The sequence below is a fragment of the Zeus faber genome, assembly GCF_960531495.2.
Source record: "Zeus faber genome assembly, chromosome: 13".
Lineage (NCBI taxonomy): Eukaryota > Metazoa > Chordata > Actinopteri > Zeiformes > Zeidae > Zeus > Zeus faber.
In genome coordinates, this window is record NC_137198.1 from 23,631,839 (window position 1) to 23,653,822 (window position 21,984).

Below are 21,984 nucleotides of genomic sequence, written 5' to 3' on the forward strand. Positions count from 1 at the left end.
AGCACTAGCACCAAGACGCGAAAATATAAACAATACCATATACTGTACATACAATTCTTTGTTTAATTGTTTTGATTTGTTTTCTGATGGGAATGTCTGTATTTTCTTTTGTCAGTGATAATGGTGAATGCACATTAAGCGATCTTTAATCACAAACAACGAAGCAGATTCTTCTGTGAGTCTATGATTTTGAATTTGATCGTACTGAAACTGGCGACCCGTAAGATTGCCGGTGTTGAGAGGCGTCCTCGAATTCCATTAAGGGAAACGTTTGTTTTAGTTGGTCACTTGAGGTGACGGGGGTGGTTGGGTGCTGTTCTTTATTGGGAAAGTTCGTCCACATCGACAGTCTCCTGATCACAACGAGCTACACAGTTGCCGGGAAAGTAGGACCCCGCCACCCAACAATGGAAACAGCATATAGAGGACACACACATGCATTGAATGGCTGTTTCTTATAAAGTGGCAGCTAAATAAATGTCACATGGGACATTTTTTTTAACAACATTACCACAGACAATTACGGATTACGGATTTCCACTTTGAATTTCAAGTAGTCTCCGCTTGGAACTTGCGTTACAAGTGTCGCTGCGCCCGTCGCGCGCGCACGCGCAGCTCTTGGCGGGCGAACCCCCGGACTTGAGCTCCATCAGCTCCACCTCGTGCTTCGCCGCCGTCTCCAGCACCTTCTGCTTGTTGTAGTACACCACGAAGTTGTTGATGATGGGGTGGATGGGCAGGGCGATGGCGATCACCCCGCACAGGAAGCTGACGGCGGCGTTGCACTTGCCCAGCGTGGTCTTGGGGTAGATGTCCCCGTAGCCCACGGTGGTCATGGTGATGATGGCCCACCAGAAGGACTGCGGGATGCTCCTGAACAGCGTCTCCGGGTGGCTCTGCTCTATGGTGTAGGCCAGGGCGGAGAACACGAAGATCCCCACCCCCATGTACATGAGCAGCAGCCCCAGCTCCTTCAGGCTCCTCTTCAGCGCGTACGTCAGGGTCTGGAGCCCCGAGGAGTGGCGCGCCAGCTTGAAGATGCGCGCGATGCGCATGATTCGCAGCGCCTGCACCGCCTGCTGCACGTTGGCCAGCTCCATCATCGCGGTGCTGCCGAGGAAGTTGAGGCTGAGCACCACGTAGAACGGCACGATGGCCAAGAAGTCCACCACGTTCATGAAGGCGAGCGCGAAGCGGAGCTTGTTGGGGGAGGACGCCAGGCGCAGGAGATACTCCAGGGTGAACCACAGGATGCAGGCGGTCTCTATCGCCTCCAGGCTCGGGTGCTCCACCTGCTTACCCTCGGCGTTCGTCACCTGGAGCTCGGGGATGGTGCCCACGCACATCACCACCGAGGAGACGAGGATGAAGAGGAAGGAGGCGATGGCCACGACGCGCGACGGCAACGAGGAGCCCGGCTTCTCCAGGAGCTTCCACAGGAGCCACAGGAGCCTCTTGCCCCGCCCGGAGCGCGTTGCGCACGGTTCGCCCTCCGCGTCCTCCAGGATCACCCGCACCTTGCCCTGGATCTCCTTCAGCTCCACCTCCTTCTCGGACAGGTAGCTCCTGCAGCACTCGTCCAGCGCGCTCTGGTCGATCCTCCAGAACTCCATCTCCTTGATGAAGCAGATCGGACAGATGCCGCGCTTGATGTGGATCTCGTCGAAGTAGTACACGTCCACGATGCACCGGAAGGCGTCGGGGTCCCGGTCGAAGTAGAACTCCCCTCTGGCCGCGTCGAAGTCGTCGCAGAGGGACGAGATCGTGTCGTCGCCGTCGTCGTGGGTCTGCGCGGAGCGGTTCAGCAGCTCGGCCAGGCGGCTCTCCGGGTAGCGGTTCAACACGTCCCCGACAAGGACCACCCTCACGCCGCCGATGTTCACGGCGATCTCAGCCTCCCCCTCCTTACCGCGTCGGTACCTGGGCTTGGGTATGGTCCACATCCTGGGGGGAAGCGACTAATAATAATAATAATAATAATAATAATAATAATAATAATAACGATGATGATTCTGTTCCAGACGGACGAGTCGCAGCCGTCCAACTTAGTCGCAGCCGCTCATGGATGCGGTGCGTAAAAAACCTACTCAATACAAGAGTGGAGCGTCAAGGTGCCCCTCTCTCTCTCTCTCCCTCTCTCTCTCTCTCTCTCCCTCTCTCTCTCTCTCTGTCCTCTCTGTCTGTCTCTCCCTCCCTCTCCCTCTCTGAATGGTTGGAGGCGTGAGCGAGCGGAGCGTGTGTCGGAGTGAGTCATTTCTTTCTCTAACTTTTCAATCAAATTGTATGTTTATAATGATTTGTTGGTGACGGGTGTTCGTTTTGTTTCTACTGGTTGTAGTGTGTGCACACAGCAGGTGGGGGTGGGGGTGGTGGTGTGGCGGGTCCGCAGCCATGTCGGACCTCACCAGGCTAACGAGGAAGCACGTGTCTTCCTCCGTCTCGGTGGAGGACTGCAGCCTGGCAGGGGGACAGGCTGTCGGCTACAGCAGCATCATGGTGGTGGCGAGCGGCGTCACGGTGAACGGAATGTTTGTTCCCGTCCTGCCCCCCTCCACACCGGCGAAGAGGGTCAATTTGGCGAATGTTCCGCCTTTTTATCAAGGACGAGACCCTGACTAGGGAACTTTCGAGGAGGCACGGGAAGGTGGTGTTGCCAGTTAAGGAAGTCCCGTCAGGATGTAAGTCGCCGCTGCGGAAGCATGTGGTGTCGCACAGGAGACACGTCCTGATGATCCTGAACAACAGGGCTGCGGAGCTGAGCGGCGCCTTTTATAATCAGGGCAGATGAATTTGACCCCGTGGTTTTTGTCAACTCTGACAACACCAAGTGCTTTGGGTGTGGTGGGGAGGGACATCAGAACAGGGCATGCCCAGGGAGGAACTCAAACAGCAAGACAGGTGATGGGCAAAAGGATGGACAGGTGAGGGTCAAGAAGGGGAAAAACAGGTGAAGGAGGGGGCACAGGAGGAGACAGGTGAGGGCCAAAAAGAAAAAGGGGGAAAAACAGATGAAGGTGGGGGCACAGGAGGGGACAGGTGAGGGTCAGAAAAGGGGAAAACAGGTGAACAGGGGAGCGCAGGAGGAGACAGTTGGAGGTCAGAAAGAAAAGGGGAAGAAACCGGTGAAGGTGGGGCCACAGGAGGAGACAGGTGAGGGGCAGAAAAAGGAAAAACAGGTAAACAAGGGAGCACAGGAGGGGGCAGGTGAAGGTCAACAGCACAGTCAGGTGAGCATGGAGACACGGGGGGAGACAGGTGAGGGTCCAGAAGATAGGCAGGTGAGTGTCGGGGGACAGGAGGGGACAGGAAGAAACGTTGGAAGGGAGCGATTTTGAAATGGGAGATGAGGACAATCTTTTGAGAGTTTAAAAAGAAAGTCAAATAAAATCGGAGGAGACTCTCAGGCGAAGAGAGGGACAGCATGCCAGGAGAAGGCCAGACAAACAGTGGAGCAGGGAGGCTCAGAGTCCGAGTCCTGGATGGAGGAAGACTCTGCTGCAGACAGTGACGGGCAGGTTTTTCTCGCCGTCAAAAAGAAAAAGGGCAAAACATGTTACAGTGTAGGGAAAATAAAAGCGTTCCTACACACAACTAAGAACGTAAAAGGGACAAAGGTGGAGGACTACTTCTCAGACAAGGAGCTGTTGGCAAACGCTGCCCAGCAACAGATGAGGAGTAAGGGGAGAGGAGGTTTTACGGACCAGGAAGTGTAGAGGCTCAAGAAGATAGTGCAAAAAATCAGGAAGGAGCTGAACAATGGGGAAGATGATGATGAGGTGTAAGTCAGTGCTGCTGTTCTGGCTGATTCTTCTTTCCTTTGCAATGAGTCACTTTAACGTCAGCACGCTGAATGTGAACGGGGCGAGAGACGCAGCGGAAGAGGTCTCTGCTGTACGAGGTGATGAACCAGAAGAGGCTGGATGTGATGTTGGTGCAGGAGACTCACAGTGACTGTCAATGAGGCTGACTGGAAGAGGGAGTGGGGTGGTGCTAAGCCACAAGAGCACCACCAGCGGGGGTGCTCCACACCACCATCAGCAAAGTGATGGTGGTGAGGGCAACATTTGACAATAAATTACTATAAATTCGTTTTTATAAACGTGCACCACAGGCCACACAGAGTTACTTTTTTACAAGTTTTAATTAGTGTTTTAGGCAAAGTTCATACTGAGGAGTTTTTGTTTTTAGGAGATTTTAACTGCACCGAGAATGATCTTTTAGACGGGAACCACTGAGCCTCACAGAGCATCACAGAACGCAATGAGGCAGCTCTCAAACGAGAATAAGTTAACTGACGTGTGGGATAGAAGGCAGTATACCTGGGCGCCATGCAGAGGCCGGTTTTACCGTTTTACATTTTAACATTTTTAAGGAATGTAAAATGATGCGTGTTGGTTTTACTCCTCACTCTCTGGTTGTATAACATGCTTTTATCGCCAATGCAAAGCCTAAAAGTGCGTATTGGTATTTTAATACCACTTTATTATGTGACTACAATTTTAAGTATGCTTTTAGGTTTTTTTGGGAAGGTTTTACAAACAGGAAGCAGGATTTTAATTCCTTAAGACTCTGATGGGACTGTGGGAAGAAGGAGATAAGGCAGCTCTGTCAATCGTACACTCTCAATGTCACACGGGACATCACCAGATCTATGAAGGATCTGGAGACTGACATTGTGGAGTTACAGAGTGTAGTGGAATCCACTGGAAATCAAGATCGTATTAAGGACCTCAAGTCTAAAAGAGCTGCTCTCACAGACCTACTAGGCACTAAGGCTCAGGGGAGCATTGGTCTGCTCTCGCTTCCAGAGCGCAGCGCTGATGGACGCACCATCTAAGTTCTTTTTTAGCCTGGAGAAGAGGAATTGGCAGAGCAGGTTCATTCACGCCCTGAGATATGACACAGGACTCGAGCTCAAGAGGCCAGAGGAGAACGGGAGACGAGGCGTGAACCTTTGTACAGAACTGTACGAAAGTGAGTACAAGGAACAAAAATAACTGTTTTACTCCTTTTGTGGGAATATACCCAGGGTCCCAGATGACATCAGCGGAATCTCTGACCCTGCAGGATCTTTACGCGGCCCTGCAGAGCATGAAGGGGGGTAAGGCCCCCAGCATCGACGGGATTCCTGCGGAATTTTATAAAGAGTTCTGGGAGGATCTTTTAATGGTTTTTAATGAAGGTTTTAAAGATAAATTATTGCCAGTCAGCTGCAGGAGAGCAGTTATCACTCTCCTGCCAAAGAAAGGAGACGTGCAGGAGATCAAGTACTGGCATTCTGTGTCCCTTTTGTGCACAGACTATAAGATCCCATCGAAGGCACTAGCCAACAGGCTGAGGGAGGTGATGGACATGGTAGTCCATCAGGATCAAACGTACTGTGTGCCTGGTAGGTCTTTTTTGGACAGTGTGTCCTTAATTCGGGATATTTTGGACATCTCTAGTGCTTTGGGCATTGAAATTCGGCTCATTTCGTTATACCGGGAGAAGGCTTTTGTTGAGCACCTTTACCTCTGGAACACTCTGGAGGCTTTCGGCCTCAGACCAGGTCTGATAGCCATGATCCAGGTATTGTACCAGGACATTGAGAGCGTACTGAAGATCAATAGAGGACTGAGCGGCCCTTCTAGAGTGTGTTGGGGGGTTAGACAGGGCTGCTCCCTCTCGGGGATGCTGTACTCTCTGGCAATCAAACCATTGTTGTGTAAATTAAGGACCAAAATTGAGGGTGTGTTCTTAAACGGTCTTAAAAGAAGCCAAATTTTATCAGCCTACACAGATGACGTCATTGTTTTAATAAAAAAGCAGGATGAAATCAACAACCTGAGGGGATCATTAAGGATTTTGGGCTGATATCAGCAGCAAAAGTCAACTGGGACAAAAGTGAAGCGTTGGCTGTGGGCGGATGGAGGGGGGGGACTTTTAAAACTACCGGGAGGCTTACAGTGGAGAAGAGATGGTTTTTATATTTAGGAGTGTTTTTAGGGAATTAAAGTATGATGGGGAAGAATTGGGAAGGGCTTTTAGAAAAAATACAGGGCAAACGAAAGAAATGGAGGTGGGCATTGCCACAGCTGTCCTTCAGGGGCAGAATGCTGATCATCAATATCCTGGTGGCCTCAGCTGTGGCACAGAGTGGCCTGTTTCCAACCACTAGACTTATTAATAAGGAAAATACAGGCTGAGTTAATGGACTTTTTTGGGGGGGCGGGGACTTCCACTGGATTAGGAAGGAAAAAGGGTTTTTTTTTTCAAAAGAGGAAGGGGGGCATGGTGTAGTGGACATTAAAAGCAGAGTGGGACTTTTAGATTACAGTTTTTACAATAAATTCTAACAGGTTATTTTAATGTTTGGAACAACGTGGCGGGCTTGATCTTAAAAAGGACTGGGAAGATGGGACTTCACAGCTCGTTGTTTTTAATGGACACAAGTCTTTTAAAAACATCGGGCTTACCCCGTTTTTATCATGGACTTTTTAAAGCCTGGAGTGTTTTTAAAAAAAGGAAAAAGGAAGCTGCAGATTCCCTCCACTGACAAAAGTAATCGGAGGAGCCAGGCCGGACGTGCAGGACGAGGACACTCCAGGACTGAGGAGTATCCTGAGGGAGGCGGGGGGTCCTGTCCCTGAGGCAGGTGGTGGCGGCAGCGGGGAGCGACCTGCAGGACGGCGAGGCCATGGTGGAGCGGCTGGGGGTGAGGTCCACCAGGATCATACACCTGGTGCTCAAGAGGTGGAGAAAGAGACTTATGGAGGAGGAACTGGCCCTGCTGAAGGAGTACGGAGAAGGGGCGGAGGAGCCGAACCCGGAGGATCCCTTCCCGGAGATGACTGACTCCCAACCTGGAGGTGTCCTCTGGGAAACTACTGCACAAGGCACTTTGGACAAAACTGGACCTGCACACAGCCAGTGGGAAAGCTTTTTTATAAAGAGTGTGTAGTGGTTTTAAACAGGAAAGGACTGGAAACGCGGCAAGACACTGTCTGGAGGGGACGGCTCCAGATGGCGGGACAGGAGGAGCCGTGTTGGAGGAGCTTTTACAAAGCACCCTCCAAGAAAAGGACAGGGGACCTCCAATGGAGAGTCCTACGTGGAGCCGTAGCAGTCAATAGTTTTGTTTCTATTTTTAATCCAACTGTTAAAAATGAATGTCCATTTTGTAAACTCTCAGTCTATTTTTCACTGTTTTTCAGAGTGGGACAGACTTTTAGAGCTTTTTAGTGTTTTAAAGGAAAGTTTTAACCTCTTTAAAGAAGAGTGGTCCAAAAATGCTTTATTTGTGGGGTTAAATATTACAGAACCAACGCAGAGAAATGGCGACCCGATACATTACGACAAGAAACAAACTGAGAGGAAAGGAAAGTATTTTAGGAAAAGTGTTTGTGGCGTTAGTCAGGGCGAGAGTCTTAATTGATTTTAACTTTCACAAACTGAGGAAGAGTCTGGATGTTTTTATCAAACTGTGGTGTTTTAATGACGTCATCTGTTCGCTGGTGGGCGACGACTTGTGCCTCCAGTCTGTTTTTAACATTTAGGGCTTTTGTATTGAACATATTGTTGTTTTTTTAATGTCTTCACTGTGAACTGGAGAAAATGTTTAAAATAAATGTTTTAAAAATCAAAAAAATCTCTCTCTCTCTCTCCCTCTCTCTTGGAGTCCACAGAGGCAAATTAGTCTTTTTCTCCTACCATGGTCTATGAAATGTTGGATTCTTCTGTAAAACCAGAACAACCGTCAACCTGTCAATTATGCGACAGATGGAATGCCGCGTTTAACAGGAACCTACGCCGCCCCCTGTGTCCATATTGATGCCTGGCATGTGAGTCATGCACCAAATGGTTTATTTAGAGTCCACAGAGGCAGAATACAGGTTAATTACCTGTCATTTGTTGCAATGATAACAATATGTAATAGTAGTATGTAATAGTAACAATATGATTCAATGGTCTTTTTCTCCACCCCATGGTCTGGATGTTGGATTATTCCATAAAATCATACAATAAATAAATACAGTGAATAAATGAGTGAATAAATGAGTGAATAAACAGTGAATAAATCTGTTTTTTGTTTTTTTTTATTTGATTTGTAATGGTTGTACAACCTTTTTCTGTAAATACACATTGACATTAAAACACTGATACCGTTTTTTCATTCATAAGTTCATCATATCGGCATTATCTTGAATCGAGAATCTGCTATTGTAATGATGATTTATGTAATGAAGTTCCTGGTGAGTTTTTGAGCTTTTTGGTCAGGTCCTCCTTCCTGCTACTTTCTGCTCTCCAACAAGTTGGTGCTGATCTGGAAGAAGATGTAGGAGAAGTACTCCTGCTGGCTCATCTCTGGGATGTCGTAGCCCTGCTGCTCGGCAGAGGGCAACAGAGCAAATTGTGTGAGGGACAGGCATTCCAAAAAGTAATTCAAGGACTTTGAAGTACTTTTTTAAGCACAAATTTTTCATTTTCAAGGACTTCATTCAAAACAAACATAATACATTTTCAGTGTGATCTTTATTAATGAAAATATAACATAATTTCATTGAATATTAATTATATAAGTATATCTATTATATATATCTATATATCATTATATAGATCATACATTATTAATGTCATTGTCATCCACAATCACAAGTGTCTATTTTCAACCGTGCTGGATTAAATATTCCCTGGTATAATCAATGTCATATAAGTGATTATTTTATTAGGTTACGATGTGAATAACAACACCAGGGGGAATATTACAGGTTTTCACTGATCGTGTTTTCTTCAAGGACTTTCAAGCATAATAAAAATAATCATGATCATAATCGTAATTTTTGTCTTTCCCTTGATGTTTCTTTGCATCCTAGGGTTACTGTTTAAGTAATTAGTAAAAACATTTCTTTACCAAACGAAAGGTTCGTGCAGTGGGTGACCGGGAAACATGCATGGAAAGAAATAACTTAATTCAATCTATAAATAAGGGAATCAATTCTACATTAATCATTACTTATAAAGGAGTTTGTCCCCAGAAATATTGTGCTTTCAGCCATGAAATATAAAATAATTTATATTACAAAATGTAAGATTTAAGTGTAGAATTTAAAAAATGTTGCTATACAAAAATATGATATTTATATGATATTTTGTATTATTATTTTATTGTATATTGCATTATATGTAAGTTTATACAGTATATACATATATGGTGAAATTCCACCTGAAACAAATAAAAATATAATATAGATATAATAAAATGAAATGATTAAATTTTGAATTTTATTTTTAAATTCAAATGACAAATGATATATATGAAAAAATATATATAGCCTTAATCCATATAAAGGCCGGAAAATGTGGGGAAAACTGTTTCTCCTAGAGTTTACTGTACGAATTTGTTCTGCCAACATTTCACAAGCACTCTAATTTGACATCTTACATCTATCTTGCTGCACATGGCCGTGGGGTCCAGATGCTTGAAGAGTGAAGCCAGAAGCTCTCGCAGTTTATTCGCCCGCTTCGTGTCTGGCTGCAGCAGGAAGGCCTCGTAGCTGACCGGTAAGCCGTACCTGGAAAAGCACATCATTCTGAGTCGCATTGTTGCGGGGTGGTTTCATTTTCAATGAAAATTCACAGTATCTATAGAGGGAACACCTTGAGGAAGATAGTAAGAACAAGGAGAAAGTAGATTAAAAGCTGACCTGAGGACAGATTCCACAAACACCCTTGTTGCTTTCAGGTGGATCAATGCTATGAACAGCTCACTGAAGTTCACCTTCAGCCAACGCACAAAGGCTCCCTGGAGCAAGGGGGCGGGCAAACACAGAAAGGGACCAAAAGTTAAACACACCACTATCCTTTTAACCACTACAAACGTCCGAAACATGCAGAACTGTGTTCATTATTATGGCCGACTAATAGTTAGCTATGCAAGATTTGTGAATGTTTTGGTCAAGGCGAACAAATCTTATAAATGACTCAGAAATCAGGAGTCACTCCGGCAAAAGAGTGAATGTTCGACTCATAAACCGAAAATAATTACTGAGGATTAACTATAAGTCCAAGGAAAAACAGGCCGATGCCTTTGGTGTATTTCATATTGAATGCGACTGATTTACTCTTTTGCATTCTACCAAAATAAATAATTTTGACCGAATTAAATGAGTTCTTTAATGAGTTCTCACAAGAATTCAATGATTTCTTGTGAGACTTACATTCACGTCTCAGAGCCAAGCCGACTCTTCTGACTCTCGTTCATCATTCACAGGAAGTCCGCCCTCGCTCACTGCGCGTTACACCTGCTGAATAAAACGAACGAGGAGTCGACAAAACTGAACGGCTCTTTTTACCGAGTGACTCACCAAGAACCTAATCCAAACAAAAAAAGAGTCAAACTTCTCATCCCTATGAATAGTCATCACTTTCAGAGTTCAATTTGTTCTGCTGGAGCTGCAATTCTGGCCCAAACTCATGAATTAGTGTCGCCTTGCGATGTTGATCTTGCAACGCAAGGGCTAATTTCCATTGTTTCTTTTTGCAAGCGGAATTTAAACAACCGTCACGACTGCTACACACACTCACTGATGCTGCGAACGCACGGGTTCGACTCACGTGTTGCTCCCTCTTGTCAGTGCTGAGCTGCTGCATTTCCTGCCGCTGCTGCTCCTCGGCGCAGAGGTTGTAGCTGCGCACGGTGAACCTGCGGGTGGGGGGGGGGGGGGGGGGGGGTCACAGACTACATTCTGGTCATTGACACAGACAACGTGGGGCTTCGCCACAATCTCCTACTCGCCGACCAGCCGGCACCGCCTACCTGCTCTGTTTGGCTCGGGCGGTGAACTCGTCCACGGCCCGTTTGAACAGCGTGACGGAGAAGATTCCCCCCTCTCCGTCATCGTAGAGTTTCCTGTCGGTCACACGGAAAAACGAGTTTCGGAAGTTTGTCAGAGTTCAGTGTTGTTCGTATACTGCTACCTCACCACACTACTTACGAAATAAATGTATACACTGAGACATTATATCGATTTGAGTTTTTTTTGGTTTTTTTTGTAGTAGTATTACTAGTTCAGGAGCTTCCGATAAGAAAATAGTTCAGCACAGCCAACAATGCAGCAAATTATTTTCCCTACAAAAACTGTTATTAATGTGAAATTGGACATACACGCATTCATCTCTTCAAGTCCTCCGCTGTGCTTTCCGTGTAACATCACGAGATGGCGTGTTATTATTAGCGTGATGTGAGCGAGGTGAATTCAGGCGGAGAAGTGGTTGCCCGTGACAATGATCATTAGTTACAGACAGCGTATCATCATTCAGAAAAAGCAGACCATTGATTATTTCGACCAATCGGAATCGAGTATTTTACGGCACTGTGGTGGTGAGTAAAAATAGCTCTTAAATGACGACAGAAAGAACTGAGTCAAATACTACTCATTATTCTTAGTCAAATATACTTTTAGTAGACGTGAATCCAGGTGGAGAAGTGGCCGTTATTAACAGACAGCGGTCTTATTCAGAAATAACTGACCGCTGATTGCTGCTATCGGCCAATCGGAATCGAGTGTTCCACAGAGTTGTGTAATAAACCAGCATATTTACCTGTAATACCGTTGCACATTATTCATTCATTCATTCCAATTCATTTCATTTTAATCTCTTCTCATGATACCGCTGATCCAAGCTCCACAGGGGGCTGGACTCTTGCGTTCGGCAATGGCAATTTTACACTTGTGGTTACCCAAAGCCTTGGAGAGGAAGGAACAGGGATCTCAAACTGGCCCTCCCACTTAGACCGGAATGGAATAGAATGTTTTGTGGAACTTGGAGCGTACGCCAGCTCAACCACGTGGAAGCGCTCACGTACCTGCTGGACCGCGGAACCACAAACGGGGCCAGGGACTCGTAGGTGTTCTCCCACTGCTTGTAGCTCCCTCTGACGCACACCCATGGGAAGAGCGAGAATTGCGGCGCAGCATTAAAAATAGCGCTTGAACAATTCAAATAATAAATTGCGAGATCTTATGATATTTTGTTGTAATGATTTAATTTACTCAAATTTGACCGTAAAGAAAGATTTTCAGATTTAAAAAGCAGGGCATCAGGTTATAGCTCTACTATGATTCGATTATTGAGACCAGAAGCACAAAATAACCATAATTTGCACTGACCAAACAAGCATGAAACATGTTATTACAACATGCAGTTTCGCAGACCAGGTTTGATCTAAATCAGGACCAAAATAATCCTACCTAAATTATACCTGAATAAAAAAATGGCTTTAAGATTAATTAGTTCTCGACTAGGAAGTCCTAGACTAAGGTGATGAAGGACTAGTCGGCTCCTTCTGTCTGGTCTTGGTTCTGGTCTGAGTCCAGATAATCCATGTTGTCTGTTGTCAAGGTTCCACCTGGACGCCCACATCCATTCATCCATAGATAAACCTGCCTCCAGCCAGGTTGAATTGAAACCTTCACTTAGACCTAGATCTAGCTATAATCCTCCTTCTGGAAATCAGATTATTCAACACAGGACTAGGGAGAGTCTGAGACTATCTTAAATCTGACTGATTAAAAATCTGATTTAGTCCAAGATTAGGCCTAATCTCTGTCTGCAAAACCAGGCAAATCATGTAACATGTGTATCTATTTAGGTTAGCCATTAATTAACATTGTGCGTTGCAAAGACATTTCACTGCATATATGTATGAACGTATGTATATGTATGTCACAAATAACCCTCTTGAATCTTGAATCTGTATCTGATCCTGTAATATTCTGCCTGGTTTGGGGGTGCAGTTTTCAGTTCGGCGTCGCTCCCCCACCTGGTTACCACCACGAGCAGCGTGGTGAGGTACTCCGAATCCACAAGGTCTCCCCTCTTCACGACGTCGTTCAGGCTGCGGGTTTGCAAACTGCCTCTGGACGTAGACACACACACACACACACACAGACACACTCGGAGTAAACACGGAGGGCCGTGTTTTTTCTGAAATCCCGTCGAAAACACTCACAAAGCACTGGGAAAAGGCCGACAACTCACTCTGCTTTGCCTTCCAGGCCCTGCAGGCTGTTTTTTAGGCTGTTGTACACCGCCGTTCGAGATTTTAACTCAGCCTCCACCTGCGACACTTGCTGGGACACACACACACACACACACACATGTTGGCGTCAAAACGTCAGCAAAAATAATCAATGTGAGACTACAACATTCTCGTACATTCAAATTAGCGATGAAAGGCCGGACTTGTGTTGCAAGATCTAAATCGCGAGGCTACACCAATTGGTCTATTTCGTCAGTTCCGGACAGGAGACCAGCTCCAGCAGAACGAGTTTCATTCTGGGAGCGACGACGATTTTGCTGTGGTGAAAGGTTCGATGGTTTTCTGAGATTCGGTTCTTGAGAAGTCACTCTGTAAAAAAAGAGGTGTTTGATTTTCCGCCTCTTCCTGTGTTTGATTAAGTTTGTCTAACGAGAGTCAGAAGAGTCGCTCTGAGTCATGAATGTAATTTTTACAGTAATGATTAAATCCTGACAAAAATATTTATTTAGGCACAATAACACAAAATGGTGGATACCAGAAGATCTTTAAGCCCAATGCTCTCAAACGTAAGTGTAAATCAGTGCCATTCAATATTAATTACGCCAAATGCCTTGGCTTTTTTTTTTTTTTTTTTTGCTTTCGACTTTAATTTTGCCCTCGGCCAACATTTTCAGTTTCAGTTTCAGTTTCAAAATTAGACAACTGAAAATTCGCTCACTGTCAGAGTAACTCCCGACTCCTGAGTCATTTAAGGGGGACCTTTTGTGCTCCTTTTCAACAAGTTAATATAAGTATCTTAGGTCTCCAAAACATGTTTTTGAAGTTTTTTGCCTAAAGTACCACTCAGATTATGCATTTGAGCCATTCTAACATGCCTCTAAACCATCCCGTTCCAGGACAGTCTGTTTCTGTGTGTAGCTTTAAATGTAAATGAGCTGCCAGGCCCCTAGTTCCATGAGCCCATGGGGTTTGAGCACAATCTCCGGGTTCTGTGAGCCAATGGGGTTTGACCTTTACACTGGGTTCTCATATTATATCTACAAGGCTTCGTTTAAAATTGGTTCCGACTCTCGTTGCCGTGCTTCAAGCTTGTGCAGGACACCCCAGGCAGGGATTTTTTTGTTTTATTTAAATGTCGGAAAATAAAATCCAATTTAAAAAAACAAATACATCTACAATGAAAGCACATTATTTGTATTGGGTTTTTTTTTTGGAGAAACGCACACCGCAGCCTACAGTCTATCTTTTTTAAATACACTGGTACTTTGACTTACGAGTTTAATTCGTTCCGTGACAGAGCTCGTAATTCAATCTGCTTGTATAGCAAATCAATTTTCCCCATTGAAATTAATTGAAATGCCATTAATCTGTTCCAGCCCCCAAAAAACACCCCAATTTTTTTTGTTACTTGGTTTTAAATAAGAAAAATGTATTTATAAATAACAAATATTGTATAAAAACATAATGAAACACAATAAAAGAGAATGTGTAGATCATTTTTGCCTTCTCGCAGATTGCCGTCACGCAATCTCCTGCGAGCTGCTTCTCCGTCAACCACACCACCAGCAGATTCTCCATCATTTCATGGACAGCGGTCCACAGCTCAGATATTATTTAAACGCCCTTGGCTGGCGTAATACCCTTTATCGCCTCCCTCTGCTTCAGTGTGGTACATATGGTAGAAGTACTACGCTCGTACTGCCTCGCCAATTCCATCACACGCACACCTCGCTCATGTTTTTCTATGATTTTGCGCTTTAAGTCAATGGACATCATCCGCTTCCTCTTCTCAGCAACTACTTTCTTAGGACCCGTGGTTAGAAAAAAAAATTTGTCAAAATATCAAAAAGCACAAATCGCGAGCACAAAACACTAAAGAGATGCTTCCACGCTCACGTGAAGTGAAGGAGTGAGACACAGGAAGCTGGCCGCATTCGCTCGCCACACCAGCTAGCAGTGGCTGTGCACCTGAAGCTCGCCCCTCGTAACTCCAATATTTGCTCGCAAATCAATACAAAAAAAAATCGACGGAACGACGGCTCGTAACTCGGAAAACTCGTATGTTAGTGCACTCGTAACTCAAGGTACCGGTCTACTCAAATTTCCTTTGCAGCAGTTTTATCACGAACAGCCAAGATTTGTGCTGGTCTCTGCAGCCAACAGAGCAGTTCCCATGCTTAGCTCTTAGCTTCGATGCTGAGGCGCTACAGCCGTGGGTGGAGTTGCTCTCAGAGGGGGGGTGGTTCTAATTCAACTGTGTCTCAGTGTTGCGTACGACCCGATGTATGTGCACAAGCAATGAAAAGGTGCGTTTTTCAAGGATTAGTTCGCTATGAACTAATCGTTTGCAAATCGTGCATGAGTAATTCAAGTGGCCTTAAAGTATGACTGCATTATTTCCCACTCTGGAAAGGGTTTTGATGTATATATTTCTCGAGTGTACTCGATGAGTATTTGTTTTGCATGAATATGTTATGTTGTGCAGGACAGTTGCGCACCTTGTTGATGCTTTCTACCAAGGTGCGGAGAGGAAGAGTCGTGGGATACTTGGCTCTGTCCCACTGAAACTTTGTCACGTATCTCACCAGGTCCACTAAAAACACACACACACACACACACACACACACACACACACACACACACACACACACACACACACACACACACACACACACACACACACACACACACACACACACACACACACACACACACACACACACACACACACACACACACACAGCCATGAACTTTCTCAAATGTAGGAATCTTGTGAATGCAAACGCAAACCAACAAACCAACCAGAAAGGACGGAACTAAAAAGAGAAGTACATCTGAAACGGTGCGGCGACGATAACATAGTAGAGTGAGACACAGGGAGCAAAACAACGAAAAAGCAAACAAGCAAATGTCAGTCAGGAGGGAGGGAACACACTGCGACCGCCCCTCAAGGGCGCGGTCCTAGCATGCGAGTACCCCTGAGGGCCTTGAGCTGGGCTTTGAGGGTAGACAGGGAGCCTTCCTGAACGCTGCTGGGGTCTGACAGGGGGGGAGAGAAGGAGCAGGCGTTTGGTTAGCCTCGGATAACCACCTCCCTACTTGATTATTAACGGCTCCCGGTGCAGTCATGGTCCCAACAAATACAACATTTAAAATATGTTCATGGAAAACTGCTAATATAGGTAACGCGCGGAGAATGAGACGACTCAACTTGCATGTACTATGAAGTACGCCTGGTTAGTAAGTGAACATGTTTAACGTGTCTGAAGCCATAGTATGCTCAGATAGTATGCAAAAAGTAGGTGAAATATCATGGTATGCAAGCAATGGCAACTACGCTGGCAGGAGCAGATTCAGAGTTCAAGCAAATAAAGCAAGAACCTCTTTATTACAATCAAGGAAGTGATGGTTTGTAAAATAACGAATGAATGCCTGGTGTGTGTGTGTGTGTGTGTGTGTGTGTGTGTGCGCGTGTGTGTGTGTGTGGTGTTGTGGTTGTATTGCTAGACTGAGGACCTGTATGATTTTTTTTAACCCTTTGAGCGAGGACATTTTGGAAAGTGAGGACATTTTGGCCGGTCCTCACTTTTTTTTTTCCCATTTGAACTGCGTAATTAGTATTTTATGTGTGTGCCTGTGTGTTTGTATTGCTATACTTGTGAGGACCAGTGTAAGTTTCTAACCCGTTGAGTGAGGACATTTTGGAAAGTAAGGACATTTTGGCCGGTCCTCACTTTCTATTCCCATTTGAACTGCGTAATTAGTATTTTATGTGTGTGCCTGTGTGTGTGGTGTTGTGTTTGTATTGCTAGACTGAGGACCTGTACGATTTTTTTAACCCTTTGAGCGAGGACATTTTGGAAAGTGAGGACATTTTGGCCGGTCCTCACTTTTTATTCCCATTTGAACTGCGTAATTAGTATTTTATGTGTGTGCCTGTGTGTTTGTATTTCTATACTTGTGAGGACCAGTGTAAGTTTCTAACGCGTTGAGTGAGGACATTTTGGAAAATGGGGACATTTTGGCTGGTCCTCACTTTCTATTCCCATTTGAACTGCGTAATTAGTATTTATGTGTGTGTGTGTTTGTATTGCTATACTTGTGAGGACCAATTTAAGTTTCTAACCCGTTGAGTGAGGACATTTTGGAAAGTTTTGGGCGGTCCTAACTTTTTTTCCCCTTTTTAACTGCCTAGTTAGACTTGTGTATGCATGTGTGTTTGTATTGCTATACTTGTGAGGACCAGTGTAAGTTTCTAAGTGTGTGTGTGTGTGTGTGTGGTTTTGACATCTAGAACCTAGACGCAGGGCGTCCGACTTTGTATGCAAGCCTCGAGCTTGAAGGCTGTTTGCTTACGGTTTTCTGGTGCCGTTTGATCAATTTATTTTATGTGCGTATGTTATGTGTGTTTTGGCCGTGTTTGTGTTTGCATTGGAGACAGGGCCATGCAATGACACATACCTCCGTTGGCCACGGTGTTTTCCAGCACTTTGCCACAAGGCTGCTCCATCACCTCGCCCATGCACTGACACGTTCTTTTGATAACACTGTGGGTAGGGCCAGTGCTAATATGTTAATATCGCTTTTGGGGAATATTATTTTCTTTGCCGCAGGGTCTGATTAGAACATTCTAGTCTCAGGTTAAATCAACAATATAAAACGTGTTTTCCCAGAAGACAAATTATGTAAAGCATCAATTTAGCATTTCAAATGTTAGTTTAAGTACCAGAGTATTGAGCAACTGAATATGCTTCCGGCGGTAAACTTTGGTACGTTCGGGTACGCAAGGGTTGGACTCTGCATGGACATGAACTCCAACGGGTTCAAGACATTAAAAAAAGCTTAATTTGTCCCTATTTGCTCGGCCCTTGGCTCTAGGACAACACCTTTTGGGTAAATAGGGCCTTAATCACAAAAGTTAAACCTCCTTTGGCTCACATCGAGGGACCAGTGAATGACCATCAGCTTTCCCCCATAACCTAAGTTAAGAATCAAATAACCTACATGCTAGCCATTAGGTGACTTCAGGAACGAACCTCCTCTTTAATTAAGGTTACAAACAGACGGAAGAACACGGAACACGCTCAGAAAGTCACATTTCACTTTGTTTTGTTTGGCTTGCGTTCGTTCGATCGTTTTACCTCTCCGTCAGCGTGTCCAGCCGGGAGAGATCGTCTGACATGCTCAGTAGATTGTCCAGAGTTCCCACCTGGAGGGGGAGAGGAGGGGGGGTGGTTATGTACACACACACACACACACACACACACACACACACACACACACACACACACACACACACACACACACACTACCTGTCAGGTCGCGAGAGTCAACCCAGAGAGCTGGAACCCGAGAAACCCGAGCAAAAAGCATTGCATTTATAATGCCTTGCTCACTTATTAAGTGCATCGAATCCGGCAGAGCAAAATGACTGCATAGGTATGATCCGCACCGTTTCCATTTAGGATCATACGAACCAAAAAAAAAAAAAAGGATAACACCGGGCTCATACCCCTTTACCGGAGGCCCTCTGTGTTTGTTTAATTCAGCATGCTGAGAGATGGATGAGATGGAATTTTTTTTTGCTCCACCAAACTGTCGCTAGCAACCTGAGCCCATCCCTCCACTGGAGAAGGACACCAAACACCATCAACCAGTTCAGCTGCAATGTAAAATAGTCTTTACCTTTAGTGCAGAACTGCAATACACTCACAATAGACCTGTACATTTGCCAGTTTGCCAGTTTAAATCAAACCAATTTGCAAAACTGGGCGAATTTATTATGCCGGAGAACATTGACACTGACATTATAGTCATAATTGATTATCATTCGTTATAATGATTTGACGCCTCTAAGCACCAATATCAGGCGTTCTTCATCGCAGGGGAGATGCAGTTAGGGGTTTAAATGGAGCTTACCTTGAGCTCCGGGATGGAAAACTTGCAGCAGGAGGCCAAGTTGGTTTTGGCCACTGTGTGCTTTAGTTTTTCCAGACTGGTGACGGTGGTCTTGTCCAACGGAACGGATATTAACCAAAAGTCCATGGTGATCCCCACAGTGGGGGGAAAACTCCCAGTCTTCCAAATAAAAAAACAAAAAAAACCCAGCTTGGACAGCCAACCAGACTTTGATGAAACAAACTTAAAGTGAAGTGCATTTTTTGGAGAGCCTAAAGGACGACATGAAAACATAAATTACATGTTTCAGTAGTTTATTCTGTTATGCGTCAGGTTATTGGTCAATTCCATTCCATTTTTTAAAGGACGTGTTCTTAAATCTCTGAATCCTCTATTATAAAATCAAAAAACAAAATTCTGACGTTCATACGCGACAACCGACAATATTACCATATCATTGATATTCTTACCGTTAATTGGACATGATTGCCGTCCTTGGAGCGTCTGCGCGACTGACGCGTCTGCGCCTGCGAGCGTCCCACTGCCGCGTGCACGTGAGAGGAGTGTCCACTGTCAGGCTGTGAACAAAACAAACAAATAAAATACAATAAAATCATTTAAAAAAAAAAAGCGCTAAAATAATCCCAATCCAGTAATTAATTAAATGAAATAATTTAAGATAAAATCATTAAAAAAAATCTATTAAATAATGTATCATTATTATTAAGCCAATAGAAATAAAAAAATATAATAATAATGATAATTATATATATATATATATATATATATATATATATATATATATATATATATTCAGCATTCAAATGAGAACTACAAACATACTTATGATTTAGGGATTTCATATTATATATTCGTAGAGAAATATATATTATTGTACTTGTTATTATTGTTTTTCCCCCTGTTTTGTATTAGGCAGTGGTGGAAGAAGAACAAAGAAATACAGTGACACAAAATTACTCCAGTAAAGGTGAGTACCACATTGTACCACATAAGTACCACATTGCCATTGGTACGAAAGCAAAAGTATCCTCATTACAATTTACCAAAATAGTATATATACTTTTTTTAGGATAGGATGTTTTATATTCTAGGATATACAGTATAAATTAATGTTTTTCTTTTGTTACAATTATGTTATTACGTTAAAAATGCGGTAGAGTACAATTTGTGATTTGTGATCTGGGGATTTCTTGGGTTTTCATTGGGATCATGTCATTTGATATTTCTGATTTGCACCAAAGTGTTATTCCCCCCGAACAGTTGAGAGTTTGACTGATGACAATATGATTTACACCAGGTCTCTTGGAGGATGATGATGTCCATGTCATTGGTGTTTTGTTTGAATTCAGGGGACTCACTCTGACCCTAACCCAAACAGGGAAGAGTTATTATGTTCCACAATGAGACGGTCATAGGTTTCATGTTAATACTGGGGACCAATGCAAATTTAGAAAACGTGTGGTGTTGAATAGGAAGTGGGTTGTCCTCCTCTGGATACGTTTCGAGATAAATAATATCGAATAATGATAATGGTAATAACAATTTATTACATTTCACTGCATATATGTATGGAAGTATGTATATGTATGTGACAAATAAAAAATCTTGAAATCTTGAAATTTAAAAAAAAATTAAAAATAAAAATAAAAACATTGGGTAAATGAAAGGAATGGGAAGAAAATATGTGTCTATAATAAAAAAGAAATAAATAAAAATAAATTAAAAATAATATGATATGCATAACCCAATATACTTGAGAAAGAACAGATATTTGAAAAATGTACTGAAGTGTTGTGTTTTACTATCAAGGATCTAGATAATATATCCTCTGAGCCTATTATAATGCTTGCTTTAAAAGTTTCAATTACTACTATTTAAACACTGTCAACAATGTGTGTTGTATTATTTTTTTTTTTTTGAATCGCTATAGAAAAAAAGATTTGCCTCGGGAACTGGACTTGTAACGGATTTGTTTCCGCACGGACCCGCTTCGGCGAGGACCCCACTTCCTGTTTTGCTCCGCGGAGCAACGTGAGTCGAGCTGAGCGTCCCCAGTGCCATGTGCGACCAGAAAGTCACTCATTATTTAAAATGCAGGTGTCAAGCGTGAACGACGTTAAGATCTATAATTTAAGCTACGGGAAATCTCTACCGGAGGTAAGATGTACACATTTAATCCGATTGGGACTGAACTAGTTTGAAACGGGCTAAACGCGCTTTTGCTAGACCGACGTTAACGCGTGATAAACGTTGTCACCCCGCAGTGGCTCTCAGATCGGAAGAAGAGACAGCTGCAAAAGAAAGATGTTGGTGAGTCTCTGTGAGCTGCACCTTCAAATCCATTTAGTCGGACACGACACACCATGAAGTTATAATGGGAACTAAAATATTATGCATACGGCGGTTCATTGAAAATAATTGTGTCCATTAAACTGTATATTACCATTATTTTCCATTTTTTTGTTATTAAGTTTATTGTGTATGGCCATTTTCAGTTTAAGTACATTTTTCGATTCATTTAATCATTTTTTCCCCCATTTATATTTTATGTACTTTTTGGTTAAAATTTTAAACGTAATATTTAGGTTTCTTGTATGATGTCAGTTTTTTTTGCAAGTTTTTAGATGTATTGTATCTGTTTACCTATGTTAAAGGTTACATTTCTTTTGGCAAATTTTATATTTATATAAATATTTCCAAAATGTTTCTACTTTTTGGGTAATTGTTTAGGTTTTACTTATTGAGTTTTTCATTCCTTATTACTTTAATAGTCCTATTGTTTTGATGTGAGCCACTGTAACATTGCAATTTCCCTCCAGGGAAGAATAAAGTGTGTGTGTATATATATATATATATATATATATATATATATATATATATATATATATATATATATATATATATATGCACATACATACATACATACATACACACACACACACACACACACACACACACACACACACAGTGGGGCAAAAAAGTATTAAGTCAGCCACCAATTGTGCAAGTTCTCCCACTTAAAATGATGAGGGGCCTGTTATTTT

General features: G+C 43.6%; 3 protein-coding genes across 3 annotated transcripts in view; 1 reads left to right on the forward strand and 2 right to left on the reverse strand.

Annotated features, from left to right (window-relative positions):
• Positions 1 to 527: 527 nt before the first annotated feature.
• Positions 528 to 1,943, reverse strand: kcnf1b (potassium voltage-gated channel, subfamily F, member 1b; the record flags this gene model as incomplete). Its single annotated transcript, XM_080012067.1, has 1 exon — positions 528 to 1,943. The coding sequence occupies one exon, from the start codon at positions 1,941 to 1,943 to the stop codon at positions 528 to 530; it is 1,416 nt and encodes a 471-aa protein (XP_079868193.1).
• Positions 1,944 to 8,269: 6,326 nt separating this feature from the next.
• Positions 8,270 to 19,066, reverse strand: atp6v1c2 (ATPase H+ transporting V1 subunit C2; the record flags this gene model as incomplete). Its single annotated transcript, XM_080012068.1, has 12 exons — positions 8,270 to 8,362; positions 9,422 to 9,551; positions 9,684 to 9,781; positions 10,594 to 10,681; positions 10,796 to 10,888; positions 11,846 to 11,914; positions 12,803 to 12,898; positions 13,021 to 13,112; positions 15,520 to 15,614; positions 17,483 to 17,568; positions 18,163 to 18,230; positions 18,941 to 19,066. The coding sequence occupies 12 exons, from the start codon at positions 19,064 to 19,066 to the stop codon at positions 8,270 to 8,272; spliced, it is 1,134 nt and encodes a 377-aa protein (XP_079868194.1).
• Positions 19,067 to 21,006: 1,940 nt separating this feature from the next.
• nol10 (nucleolar protein 10) overlaps positions 21,007 to 21,984 on the forward strand; it is a gene marked incomplete at its 3' end in the record, with an annotated part of 30,868 nt that continues 29,890 nt past the window's right edge. The window contains exons 1-2 of the mRNA XM_080012069.1: positions 21,007 to 21,097; positions 21,205 to 21,250. Of these exons, the coding sequence (XP_079868195.1) occupies positions 21,032 to 21,097; positions 21,205 to 21,250 (112 nt within the window). The 5' untranslated portion in view covers positions 21,007 to 21,031. The remainder of the gene's footprint in view (positions 21,098 to 21,204; positions 21,251 to 21,984) is intronic.